At 72.4% G+C, this 11,344-nt stretch overlaps 2 protein-coding genes across 9 annotated transcripts; both read right to left on the bottom strand.

Moving 5' to 3' along the window:
- Nucleotides 1–117: 117 nt before the first annotated feature.
- Nucleotides 118–2,433, bottom strand: TAGLN (transgelin). The gene is made up of 5 exons (XM_074848602.1): nucleotides 2,379–2,433; nucleotides 1,285–1,484; nucleotides 1,013–1,190; nucleotides 823–925; nucleotides 118–685 (listed from the first exon to the last, which is right to left on the bottom strand). The coding sequence occupies exons 2-5, from the start codon at nucleotides 1,462–1,464 to the stop codon at nucleotides 544–546; spliced, it is 603 nt and encodes a 200-aa protein (XP_074704703.1). The 5' UTR covers nucleotides 1,465–1,484; nucleotides 2,379–2,433; the 3' UTR covers nucleotides 118–543.
- A 689-nt stretch (nucleotides 2,434–3,122) lies between these two features.
- Nucleotides 3,123–9,973, bottom strand: SIDT2 (SID1 transmembrane family member 2). Of its 8 annotated transcripts, XM_074848732.1 has the most exons (28): nucleotides 9,646–9,968; nucleotides 9,347–9,468; nucleotides 9,097–9,258; nucleotides 8,936–8,981; nucleotides 8,732–8,833; nucleotides 8,575–8,658; nucleotides 8,299–8,410; nucleotides 8,156–8,221; nucleotides 7,949–8,042; nucleotides 7,772–7,827; nucleotides 7,489–7,500; nucleotides 7,308–7,379; nucleotides 7,155–7,229; nucleotides 6,829–6,891; nucleotides 6,301–6,422; nucleotides 6,143–6,216; nucleotides 5,989–6,055; nucleotides 5,797–5,870; nucleotides 5,548–5,671; nucleotides 5,350–5,467; nucleotides 5,137–5,273; nucleotides 4,946–5,054; nucleotides 4,769–4,845; nucleotides 4,619–4,665; nucleotides 4,258–4,363; nucleotides 4,041–4,151; nucleotides 3,842–3,955; nucleotides 3,123–3,762 (listed from the first exon to the last, which is right to left on the bottom strand). In XM_074848732.1, exons 1-28 carry the CDS (start codon nucleotides 9,850–9,852, stop codon nucleotides 3,700–3,702), a joined length of 2,616 nt encoding a protein of 871 aa, XP_074704833.1. In that variant the 5' UTR covers nucleotides 9,853–9,968; the 3' UTR covers nucleotides 3,123–3,699. The 8 variants fall into 8 exon arrangements, 7 of the variants coding, with proteins under 7 accessions (XP_074704833.1, XP_074704830.1, XP_074704834.1 ...); XM_074848729.1 differs by having other exon boundaries at nucleotides 7,155–7,379; nucleotides 9,646–9,970; XM_074848733.1 differs by lacking the exon at nucleotides 7,489–7,500.
- Between the last annotated feature and the right edge of the window lie 1,371 nt (nucleotides 9,974–11,344).

Raw genomic sequence — 11,344 nt, 5'->3', positions numbered from 1 at the left:
GAGCCCAGGTGGCCCAGGTGGCCCGAGCGGCTCTCGCCGAGGGCGGCTTTGGCTCTCCCGGCACCACTGTGAGGGGGCGGGCGGGAGGAAACCATGTCAGGCCGCGCTAGATGGATATAGATGAATAACTTTTTAATTTGGACAAAAAACAAGTACAAAACCGAGGCCGATTTCTTTCCTCCCCGATCGCGAGGATCTCTGCGGCGGTGGCGGCGCGGGGCTGGTGCGGGGCTGCGGGCAGGCGGGGCGGCTCCGGGGGCCGGGGCCCTTCCCACCCACCGCCCCGGGGGAGGGCGGCGGGGCACCCATGGGTGCCGGCGAGCGCGGGGCCGGCTGGCGACTGGGGTGTGCGGCGGGGGCGTGCGGGGCCGGAGGGGAGAGGCCGAGCGCGGCGGGGGCGTTGGCGTCGGCTGGCGGTTGCTTTTCAATAAATACCAATCGGTGAGGGGCGGTGGCGGCCGCCGGCGCTCGGGCGGCTGCGGGGCCGGGGGGAGCGGAGGCGGCGGTCCCGGCGGGAGGGCGGGGGGCGGCGAGGGGGGCTGCCTAGCTGATGATCTGCCGGGGCCGGCCGTAGCTCATCCCCGCCTGTGACGCCCCTTTGTTGGTCCCCATCTGTAGGCCGATGACGTTCTTGCCCTCCTTCAGCTGGCTCTCGGTGAACTCCCGCTTGTGCTCCTGCGCCTTCCTGCGGGGCGGAGGGAGAGCCCATGTGGCACCCGCCCCCCCCCCCCCCGGGGGGCCCCAGTCACCCCCCCAGCAAAGAGGGGCAGCCACGGGGAGAGGGGGGGTCCCTGCACCCCGGGGCCGCGCTCCCTCACTTACTTCATGAACCAGTTGGGGTCCCCGTGGTAGTTCCCATCGTTCTTGGTGACCGCGAGGCTCCCCAGGGCCATCAGCGTCCTCTGCACCGCCGCCATGTCCTTGGCTGCCGAGGGAGGGAGCAGCGTCAGGGCCGGCACAGCAGCCCCGGCCCCCCCCGACCCCCCAAACCGCGGCCGCCCCCCGCCCGCACCTTCAAAGAGGTCGACGGTCTGGAACATGTCGGTCTTGATGACGCCGTAGTCCTCGGCCGCCTTGAGGAACTGGGCGATCTGCTCCATCTGCTTGAAGACCATGGTGGGGGGGGCGTCGGGGACCTTGACGGGCTTGGCACCGTCGGGGTAGAGGCTGTTCACCAGCCGGCTGAGGACCTGCCGGCAGAGCAGAGGCCGGGCTCGCCGCGCTGTGCCGCGCACGCCGCCGGCCGTGGAGCTCCCCGCCGCCCGCCCCGGCCCCCCCACTTACGATGCCGTTCTTCAGCCAGACCTGGAAGCCCAGGCGGCCCCGCTCGGGGCGACCCACGGCCGCCCCGCACTGCGCCACGATCCACTCCACCAGCCGGTCCTCCAGCTCGTCGTCGTACTTCTTCTCGATCTTGGACTGGACGTCCCTGCTCATGCCATAGGCCGGGCCCTTGTTCGCCATGTCTGCGGCGGGCGGGAGAGCTGGCGCCGCCACGGGGACCGTCAGGCTGCGGAGAGGCCGTGCCCGTGCCCGGGGGCCCCCCCGGCACCCCACAGCGTCCACCTCCCGGCTCTTCCCTCGCCACGCCACGGCCCTTCAGCTCCGCGTTCGGAGGTGAGTGCGCGGCTGCGACCCCCACAGCGTGTCCCACGAGCCGTCCCCACGCCCCGGCTCATCCCCGGCCCCCGCCCGCTCGGCACCAACATCCTGGGGGGGCTGTGGCACGGCTTGGTGCCCGTGGCACCCCGGCTCTGCTCCTTCCCGTGTGGCTCCCTGCCTCAAGCTGCCACGTGCCGGGGCTCTGCCGTCTGGTGGCCAGTTGCCCGGAGCCTGCCCCAGGCAGACGCGCCCCAGCTCTCGCCAGACGGGCTCTGAGACCCGGCACAGCTCGGGGCAGCGGAGGACGCCGGCCCCGCTCGCTGCCGGTGACGTGGGGGTACCCCACGACCCCCCGGGTTAGGCAGCAGCACCCCACGAGCCCCCCCGGGCACCGCCGGCTGCCGCAGCAGCTCCGCAGGGGGGTCGCGCGCAGACCCCAGCCTCGCCGGGCACGGCTCCCTCGGCCGCACGGCTGTGCCCGCTGGCCACCGGCCACCCCCAGCCCCGCCGGTCCCGAGCCCATCTCCCGGCCCCGCCGAGGCACGGGCTGGAAACGGGCAAGCGGGGGCTGGCGTCGCGCCCCTCCACCGTGCCCCGAGCCCCTGCGGCCCCTCCGGAGCCCGGGCAGCGGCTGCCCCTCCCGGGGAGCCTCAGCCGGGAGCGGCGGCACAATCCGAGTGGTCCCGGGGAGCGTCTCCCCGGTGGCAGGAGCAGAATCGCAGCAGCCCGGTGCCGGGGGCCCCCCACCCCGGCCGCCCCCCCGCCGCGGGACTCACGGGCGGCTGCTGGCGGAGCGCGGGGGCTGCTCGGCCGGAGCGGACTCTGCACACTTGGAGGCGGCCCCGCGCTAAAAGGCCGGGCCGGGCCCGTGATGTCAGCGCGGCCGGGGGGCCCGTCCCGCCCCCCCCCCCGCCTCCCGGGGGGCGCCGGCCCCGCAGCGCACCGGGACTCTGGCCCGGGCACCATATTTGGGGAAAGACTCCGAAAATCGGCGAGTCGGGCCCGTCCCTGAGCATTCCCCGCGTTCCTCCGCCCCAGCGGGATCGGGGGCAGGGAGGAAGCGGGGCCGGGGGCTGCTGGACTAAGTCCTTTTATAGCCAGGCGCTCGCCGGCCCGCGGCTCCCGCCGAGGGTTTCTGCCCTGGCTTCAGGGCTGGTTGCCCCGCGGGCTCGGTGCCGGGGCGGCGAGCGGGGCTGCGGGTCCCCCGGCCCATGCCCAGGCTCCCCCCGGCCCGGCCCGCGGGGTCCAGGGCACAGCGAGACCCGCAGCACCCCGGGCCGCGATGGCACGGGCAGCCCCAGCCCGCGGGACCCTCCCTGCGCATCCCCAGCCCCCCCGTCCCACACACCAGCCCCCCCCGCGCCCCACAGCAGCCTCCGGGGCATCTTCTCCCCCCAAAGCCCCAGTGGGACAGAGAAGCTGTCGCCGCAGCAGAGCGTGGCTGACACCCGGCAGAGCCCGCTGCCCCCCCGGGACCCCCCCGACCCACCCCGGCCCAGGCAGGAGGCGGCAGGCGCGGGCAAAGTGCAGACACTTATTTAATGCGAGTCCCTTCCCAGCCGACCCACGCGCGGAGAGCACGCGGCAGCCTCGGCAGGGAGCGGTGGCGGGGGGCACGCAGCGGCCCACCGCCCCCGGGATGCCGAAGGAGACGCGAGCAGGGCCCCCCCTGCCACCACCACCGCCGTGACGCACCCCCCTCCCACCCACCCGACTCAGGCACTGAGGAGGGACCCACACCCCCGCGCTGGGGGGGCCGCGGGGCTGCTGGCACGGTGCTCGCCCCGGCCCCCCCGCACACGGGGCGGCAGCGGCACTTCTTCCAGTGTCACTTGCCACCGAGGACGGGTCACCCGGCGGCCCCCCCCCGCCCCATTTTTGGCTATGATGAGCCCGGGGATGGGCACGCGGCGCCGGGGAGTGACCCGGCTGAGGGGTAGGAGGCACCCCGGGACCCCCGGGTGGCGTGAGGAGGGGGACGGAGTGGCTGGCGGGACCCCCAGCACGGGCATCCCTCCCCAGGGGCACGGGCCGTGGCGGTGGGGCCCCCCCCCGGACGTTTGGCACGGGCCCAGGGCAGCGGGCGCCCACGGGGCCCTAGAAGACGTAGATCTTGTCCCGCTGGACGCAGTCCAGGTCGTCGTCCAGCGTCAGCAGCACCTGGGGGCGAGGGGAGCGGGGCTGCGCTCAGCCGGGGCGCCCGGGGCCGTGGCACCGCGCTGGGGCCGCCAGCACCTACCAGGAAGGAGCCGAACATGGCGATGGAGGAGAGGAAGTGCCAGATGTCGTGGTCGTCAAAGAAGTCGAGCAGGATGCAGTCGCGGTTGTGCTCCCGGGACTCGGCCGGCGTTTTCTGCGGGGGACAGGGCCAGGCGTCACCGCAGCCGCCCCACCGTGCCACACCGCACCACCCCACACCGCGCCGCCCTCCCGCTCACCTGCCACGTGCTGAGCCCCTGGAAGAAGAAGAAGAGGGCGAAGCCCCAGACCACCGAGGTGCCGACGATGCAGAGCAAGGGGATGAGCTTGATGCGCTCGCCGCTGCGCAGCTGCGGGAGAGGCCGGGGTCAAGGTGCAGGCAGGAGCCGGCAGGGCTGCCCGTCCCTGCCCTGCCCTGCCCCGCCCTCCCCGCACCACCGGGCCGGGGCCTCCCACCTTCATGATGATGTAGAAGGCGAAGTAGAGCAGGAGGTTGCAGATGCCGATGGCCAGCAGGTAGGAAGCGAAGTCATTGGGGCGCACGATGAGGCCGTAGGCAGCGCTGGGGAGGCAGCAGGGTCAGCGCCAGCCAGGGGGACCCCCCCACCCGCCTGCTGCTGCCTTCAAGCCACGCCAGCAGCCCCGGGGAGGCCGGGCAGCACATGGGGCTGCCATGGTGATGGGGAGGGGGGCCCGTGGTGCTCGGCTCACAGCCGTCACGAGCTGGCCGTCCTCAGCCCAGCCCGGCGGAGGGCAGCGCAGGCGGCGGGGGGGGACCACGCTGCCGGGTCTGGCGTCTGCCCGGCTCCGCACTTACAGCGACCAGTTGATGATGTTTCCCATGACCAGGAGCACCATTCGGTCCTGCCGAGGGCGAGGGGGGGCTGTGAGGGGCGGGGGGGGCCGGCGCTGCCCGATGGGGTCTCGGCAGAGCCAGGGACCCCGGTGCCGCGGTGCCGGCACTCACCACGTACATGGGCCCGCTGCACTGGTGGACGCAGTCCGTGTACAGCACGTGCAGGATCCTGCGCAGGATGCCCGAGTCTGCGGGGAGAGGAGAGGAGAGGAGAGAGGTCGTGCAGGGGGGCTGCCGCGCTGCGGTGGGGCCCCCCCCGGCCCCGCTGGCGGCGGGGCCCCCCCTCACCCAGCTTCCAGCGCCCCATGTAGTAGAGCTGAGTGCTCAGCAGCAGCGTGGCCACGATGTGGATGACGGAGAAGACGATCCAGAAGGCCGTATTGCCCTTGCCGAAGACCTGCAGGGCCAGCGGAGCGGCGGGCAGCGGGGGCCACCGGCTGTGCCTCCCCCTCCCCACCACCGGTACCCACCGTACTCACCACGCCGACGACGGAGAAGAAGATGACGAGGGCCAGGCAGGCGTAGGCGCTGTAGGCGCTGGCGTTGATGTCCGGGTGACGCTTCTGGTAGAGCTTCAGCATGCAGAGCCCCGCGATCATGTACATGAAGGAGGTGTCTGGGGGGGTGGGCAGCAGTCAGCGCGGTGGAGGCAGCTCCAGCGCGGGCGGTGCGGGGCTGGGGGAGCTGCTCACCGAACTGGAAGTTGGTGTAGTTGGGGCAGACGTGGTAGCAGGCGCTGAGCAGCCCCTCCATCATCAGGGCGGTGCCCATGGCGTAGAAGAGCCCGAAGTGCTTAGGGATGCCGCACTCCTGGGGGGGCAGGGAGGGGAAGTGGGGAGCCTGGGCGGCACAGGCCCCCCCCGGCACGCGACACCCACCCGGACCCTTACCAGGGCGCGAGCGTCGTTACGCAGCAGCGCCCGGTTGTAGTTGATCTCCCGCTGCAGGATGATGAGGAGGAAGAGCAGCCCCAGCAGGACGTAGCCCAGGTTGCTGAGGATGTTGTTGAAGGCGCTGCGAGGGGACAGGCCAGAGGTGGGTGCTGTGCCCCCCCACCCCACCCCACCCCATCCCATGCCATCCCACCCCATCCCTCACCAGGGACCCCCAGCCACCCCCCACGTCCCCCCTGGGCCCACCTGAGGTTCCCCAGCGGGTGGGCGCACAGAAAGTTGTAGTAGCAGATGTCCTGGTTGCCGGTGACGTTCACCACCTGCACGTGGGTGCGGTCAGAGTGGGCGGCGCCGCACGCGGGGGCACCCGGGGACGTCCCCGAAGTGTCCCGGGGGAGTGCGACCCCCCCCCCGAGCCCCAGCTGCTGCCCCACTCACCGTCTGGTAGGTGATGACGAGCTGGATGACGGGGAGGGCATAGAAGACGGCGATGGTGGCGATGTTCCTGGGAGAGGCCGGGGGGGTCAGGGGGGCCCCGCGCCCGCCCCGCGGCGCTGCCCGCTGCCCCCCAGCCCCGCTGCCCCCCGCTCACCAGAAGTAGATCTGGTACTTCTTCCGCAGCACTCGCTTGTCCTTGCGGGCCAGGTCGGCGACGCAGAGGTATTGCTGGAAGGAGAGGCAGGCGGAGGGGCTCGGCCCGGGCGGCGGGGAGCCGCCGGCGGGGCGTGGGGACGCGGGGGGGACACGCACCTTGGTGCGGATGACGTTCTTGTCATAGTCGATGTCGGCCAACGTGTCGTAGTCGTCCTCCTCGACGGAGCTGAGCGAGTCCAGGCGGGGCCGGCCGGCCACGTTCTCCAGCGACCGCTCCCCTGCGGCCGAGCCGGGCCATGAGCTGAGACCCCTGGCTGAGCCCCCCACCCCTAATCGCCCCCAATTAACCACGCGGCCGCCTCCTCGCCAACTCGCAGGAGCTCTGCGCACCCCCAGCGCTGCCCCTGCCCGGGGGACACACACGGGTTGTGCCGGCGTCGCCCCGTGCCCTTGACCCGCGGCACTCGGCCGGGCTGGGGACAGCGGGGGGGTCAGGAGGACGATGTCGTCCCCCCGCCCCACCGCCCCTGGGGCGCTGCCCTGCCCGCGGGAGGGGGCTGCCGGGGGCTGCCCTCGCTGCGGGGAGCAGAGCGGGACCTGAGGTGCTCGGCGCCCCGGGCGCGAGCTTGGGGCAGGGCAGATTTTGGCATGATTGGCCCGTCCCCGCCCGGTACCAGCATCTACCCATGGCAATGCTCAGCGGCCTCGTCGGGGCGGACGGCGTGCGCCGCTTGAACTGCTCCTGCCCTTCAAAGGAAAGCGAGAGTTACTGGAGCAGGAGCGGGGCCGAGCCCGGGGGCTTCCCCGGCACGTGTCCGTCCCGCCAGTGCCGACAGAGGCCCCGCTGCGGCCTGCACGGAGGGGCTGGTGGCCCTGGGACCCTTCCCGGGAGGTGGAGAGGGGCAGAGCCGGGACGCTGCCGGCAGCGCAGCGCGGTGGGGGCAGCGCGGGCACGCGGCTCTGCGGGGCTGCGGCCATGCTAGCCACCGCGCCGCTGCCCCGGCACTCACCCACGTAGCTGTAGGGGACTTCTGCCGAGCCCAGGCTGTCGGTGACGCCCTCGGTGCTGCCGGAGGAGCCGTTCCCTGCCGGGACGGCCAGACGGGGTGGGCATGGCCGCCTGCCGACAGGCAGGACGGCGAGGGACGGCGCGTGGCACTCACCGAAGGAGCCGTAACCGTAGCTGTCGTAGGGGGTATGGCCCAGGAAGGAGTCGGGGATGCTGCGGGCGTGCCCTGCGAGACAGGAGGGTCCCCATCAGGCCCCGGCGGCCACCCGGGGCCACCCGGCCGTTAGGCACAGAGCGGGCTGGCAGCCAAGGGCAGAGCGGATGGTGGCACCTACCCAGTAGAGATGCTGGGAGTCCCCGGAAAGCCGCGGAAATAAAGAGAGTTGGTGAGAGGGACGAGCCCCAGCGCAGCCCGGCCAGCCCCAGAGCGGTGCCCCAAGACCTCCCTGTCCCCCCGACACCAGGATTCGTCCCCAGGGGGACAAGCGGGGGACAGCGGGGAGCTCCTGCCGAACCGAGGGCTTTGCCACGGGCCCAAGGGGGCAAAACCCGTGGGGATCCCGCAGGCAAACCCCCGCCCTGTGCCGCTGCCGCTGGCTGCTGCCTGCGGCCCCTCACCCGTGTCCAGGCTGGGCGAGTCCATGGCTGCCAGGAGCCCCTTCCTCTTCTGCTGCCTGCGAGGGGAGCGGCGTGAGCCAGGCCGGGCCGTGCCACTGAGCCAGGCCTGTGGGCCCCACGGCCACGGACGGTCCCCGTGGGCTCAGCGCTGGGGGGCGGCGGCGCCCGGGAACTCACCGGCAGCTCTCCCAGCAGGCGATGAGCAGCGTGAGGACGTAGAAGGAGAGGAAGATGCCCAGGCAGAAGAGCACGCTGCTGACGTAGGCCTCCGCTGCGCAGAGCCGGGACAAAAGCCCTCAGGGGCAGCGGCAGCCCGGGGGACCTGCCACGGGGGTCCCTGCGGCGCCCAGACCCCCGGCTCCGAAGAACCCCCCCCAGACTCACAGGTTATGGCGGGCGACACCATCACCTCCAGCATCTTCTGCCGGTTGTGCTGATCCACGGGCTCATCTGGAAGAAGGCACGGGCGGGGGTCTCAGCCACTGCGGGTGCTGCTCCCCACCCTGCCCCCAGCCCCCCCCGCGTACCTGGGGAGGCATTTTTGGAGAGGGGGTAGTAGGGCAGGGCCCCCCCGCACGCCTCATCCTCCGTCTTCACCACCACCACCACGTAGAAGCTGTTGCTGGGGAAATCCTTCTTCTGCAGCCACCGTTCCCAGCGGGGTCAGAGACGGGGGTCAGCGGAGCCCACCTGGGGGGGCCCACACCGCAACCCGCCGCCGGGGCTCCCCAGGGGGGGCCAGGGGCTGCCCCGGAGCGATAATGCCCCAAGCTCTGCCGGGAAGGGCACGGCCCCGCGCCCACCTGCACCGTGATGGCCGCCTTCTTCGTCATGGTCTGGTACATCCCGATGAAGGCCACGTTGTTGTCCAGGTCATAGACGGGGCACTGCGGGGGCGGAGGAGCTGTCACCCCCCCGGGCGTCGTGTGTCGCCTGGGCGGGAGCCCCCCCCAAACCTACCAGGATGTCCTGGATGGAGATGACGGAGCAGGGGAAGGCCATGGCCGAGGTCACCTTCACGATCACCGAGTCCACTCCCTCGGGGAACTCATACTTGAAATACTGGGGCGGGGGGGGGGAAAGGGCCCATCAGTGCCATGGCGGCCGCGCTCCCCCCAAGGTGTAGACCCTCTTCTGCGCTGCGCCGGGCTGGCTCCTCCTCACCTGCGGCTGCGCGGCCGTGGCATTGAAGCTGAACCTTTCATTCGTCCTGCAGAGAGCGTGGGAAGGATGACGCTGGCGGGGGGACCCCCAGTTCCAGCCGGCAGCCCCGGGGGGCCGCGGGTGGGTCGGGGGGGCTGTCCGGGGCGCGGGGGTCCCCTCACCGCAGCACGAAGTTCTCCACGCGGGTGACCCGGAGCTGGTAGGAAGCGTTGAGGGAGAGCGTGGAGACGTCGACGTAGAAGTGCTGGGTCTCCACCTCGGCCTTGGTCTGGGGCTGGCAGAGCGTGCGGCTCACCTCCTGGTACGCGTACTTGCGCTGGTACCTGGGCAGGCAGAGCGCCCGCCGAGCTGGGCCGTGCCGCCCCGCCGCCGCCCGCGCCCCCCCGGCCCCCCCGCGCCCCCGCCACTCACAGTCCCCGCAGGATGAGCGGCACCTGGAAGGAGACCACCGCCTCCTTCTGCCTCACCACGAAGAGGACGGGCAAGTCCTTGTGGTCGGAGAGGACGTTCACCGAGACGCGCACGCCCTCCGTCTGCGGGAGAGCGGGAAGGCGAGGCGTCGGCCGGGCCCCGGCACCCGGACTTTGCTCGGCCCTCGTGGCACGAGGACGCGTCCCGGGCGCGGGGATGGCGCGGGGGGTCCCGCCGGCCCCGCCGTGCGCCCCGGGAGGGAGGAGGCCGGGCCGCGGTTGGCCGCCCCGCCGGCTCACCCGGTTCCTCCGGACGCTGTGGTTGAAGGCGTAGATGTTGAGCAGGTCGGCGTCCACCCAGTCGGCGTAGGTGGTGTTGAAGGCGGCCTCCGTCTCGGCCACCCGCCGCGGCCGGCGGGGCTGGGGCAGGGGCAGGCTGGGCGGCGGGGCCAGCAGCGCCCAGGCCAGCAGCGCCCAGGCCAGCGCGGCCGCCCCGGTGCCCGGCATCCCGCCAGCATCCCCGGCCGCGCCCCGGCCGGCCAAGGTCCGCCGGGGCGGGACGGGACGGGACGGGGCGGTCAGCCGGGGCGCGCCCGGGCACCCTGCCCCATGGCCGGGCTGCGCCGGCGCTGCCCGGGGCTGGATCCCGGCGGAGCTGCCGCTGTCGGTGCCGCTGTCGGTGCCCGGTGCCGGTGCCCGGTGCCCGGTGCCCGGTGCCCGGTGCCGGTGCTCTGCACGTCCCCGCTCCGCTGGCCGCTGTAAACACGGGCCGGCGGTGACGTCACGGGCCGTCACACGTTAAAGGGCCCGGCCGGGGAAGTGACGCGGCGGCGGGGCGGGACGGGACGGGGGGAGCGGCCCCGAGCAGAACCTCGGCCCGACGGGGAACCCCCCGCGCCGTGGGCACCCCTGCCCCAGACGGGACCCCGGAGGGGAAGCACTTGCTCCAGAAGGGAGCTCCTGCCCCATACAGGACCTATAGGGGATCCCCTGCCCTGTATGGGACCCTATAGGGGAGCCCTTGCTCTATAGGGGAGCTCCTGCCCCGGATGGGACCCTATAGGGGAGCCCCCCCGCAGGGCAGTGCCCAGCCCCAGGGGCCAGGCAGGCACAGCGCCCCTCCATCCTGAGCGACCCCCAAGATCGCACAGAGGCTGCCAGAGCCCCTCTGACAGGGACAAGGGCCCGTCCCGCCCGCTGAGCCCCCGGCCCAGCCCGGCCTCCACCCGCATCCTCACATGTGGGGACGTGGCCGAAGTCGGTGCCGGGCAAAGGTCTGGTGCTCTGGATTTGTGCGTGGGGGCTCCCGCAGCCCCCCCGCCCTTCTCACCACCCGTCAGCACCCGACCTTGGAGTCACTGGAAGTTTCCCCGGCTCCGCTCACGGGGGAAGCGGCAGCGATGCTGCGCAGCGTCTCAGCGTGAGTCTCCCTCAAACACCCCCTGGCCCGAGTGCGGCCGAGCTCCCCGCTTACAGGCCTCTCCCTCGGCGCATTGCAGCCACCCGACCACATTTTCTGTGTGCGTGATTGGGGTTTTTGGGGTTTAAAACCCCCGCTGAAGCAGCTCAGCCCCGCGTCATCTCACAGAAAGCCCTTTTCTAGGCTTGAACCGAGGCCTCTGCTGCCAGTTTCCCTCCGTTCTCTGCGGGACAAACGTCAAGAGACAAGAGTGCTGCTGCGATTGTGCACTTTATTTCTGTGGGTCCCCCAGCGAGGAGCCCAAAGCACTTTTCAGACAGTCTGGACGTTGTTTCCAGGCTGGAGTAGCATCGCCTCCGCCGGGTGACCGCGAGCCGCGTGGCGACGCGCAGTCCCCGTTCATTTCGGGGATGTTAAACATCAATCGCTGACTAATCGAACGCCGGCGGGGGTCCCGTCGAGGCCCACAGTGCCCCCTCGCGCAGAACCGCCCTCGCGGCTTCAGGCACGGGGCCTACGCTCTGCACGGCGCAAGGAGCGGGAAACCAAGCAAAAAGCAGCCCCCGGGGAGCGGGGGAA

Source organism: Strix aluco, chromosome 23, assembly GCF_031877795.1.
Source record: "Strix aluco isolate bStrAlu1 chromosome 23, bStrAlu1.hap1, whole genome shotgun sequence".
Taxonomy (NCBI): domain Eukaryota; kingdom Metazoa; phylum Chordata; class Aves; order Strigiformes; family Strigidae; genus Strix; species Strix aluco.
Note: the sequence above shows the minus strand (reverse complement) of the source record. Positions and strands in the feature narration are given on the sequence as shown.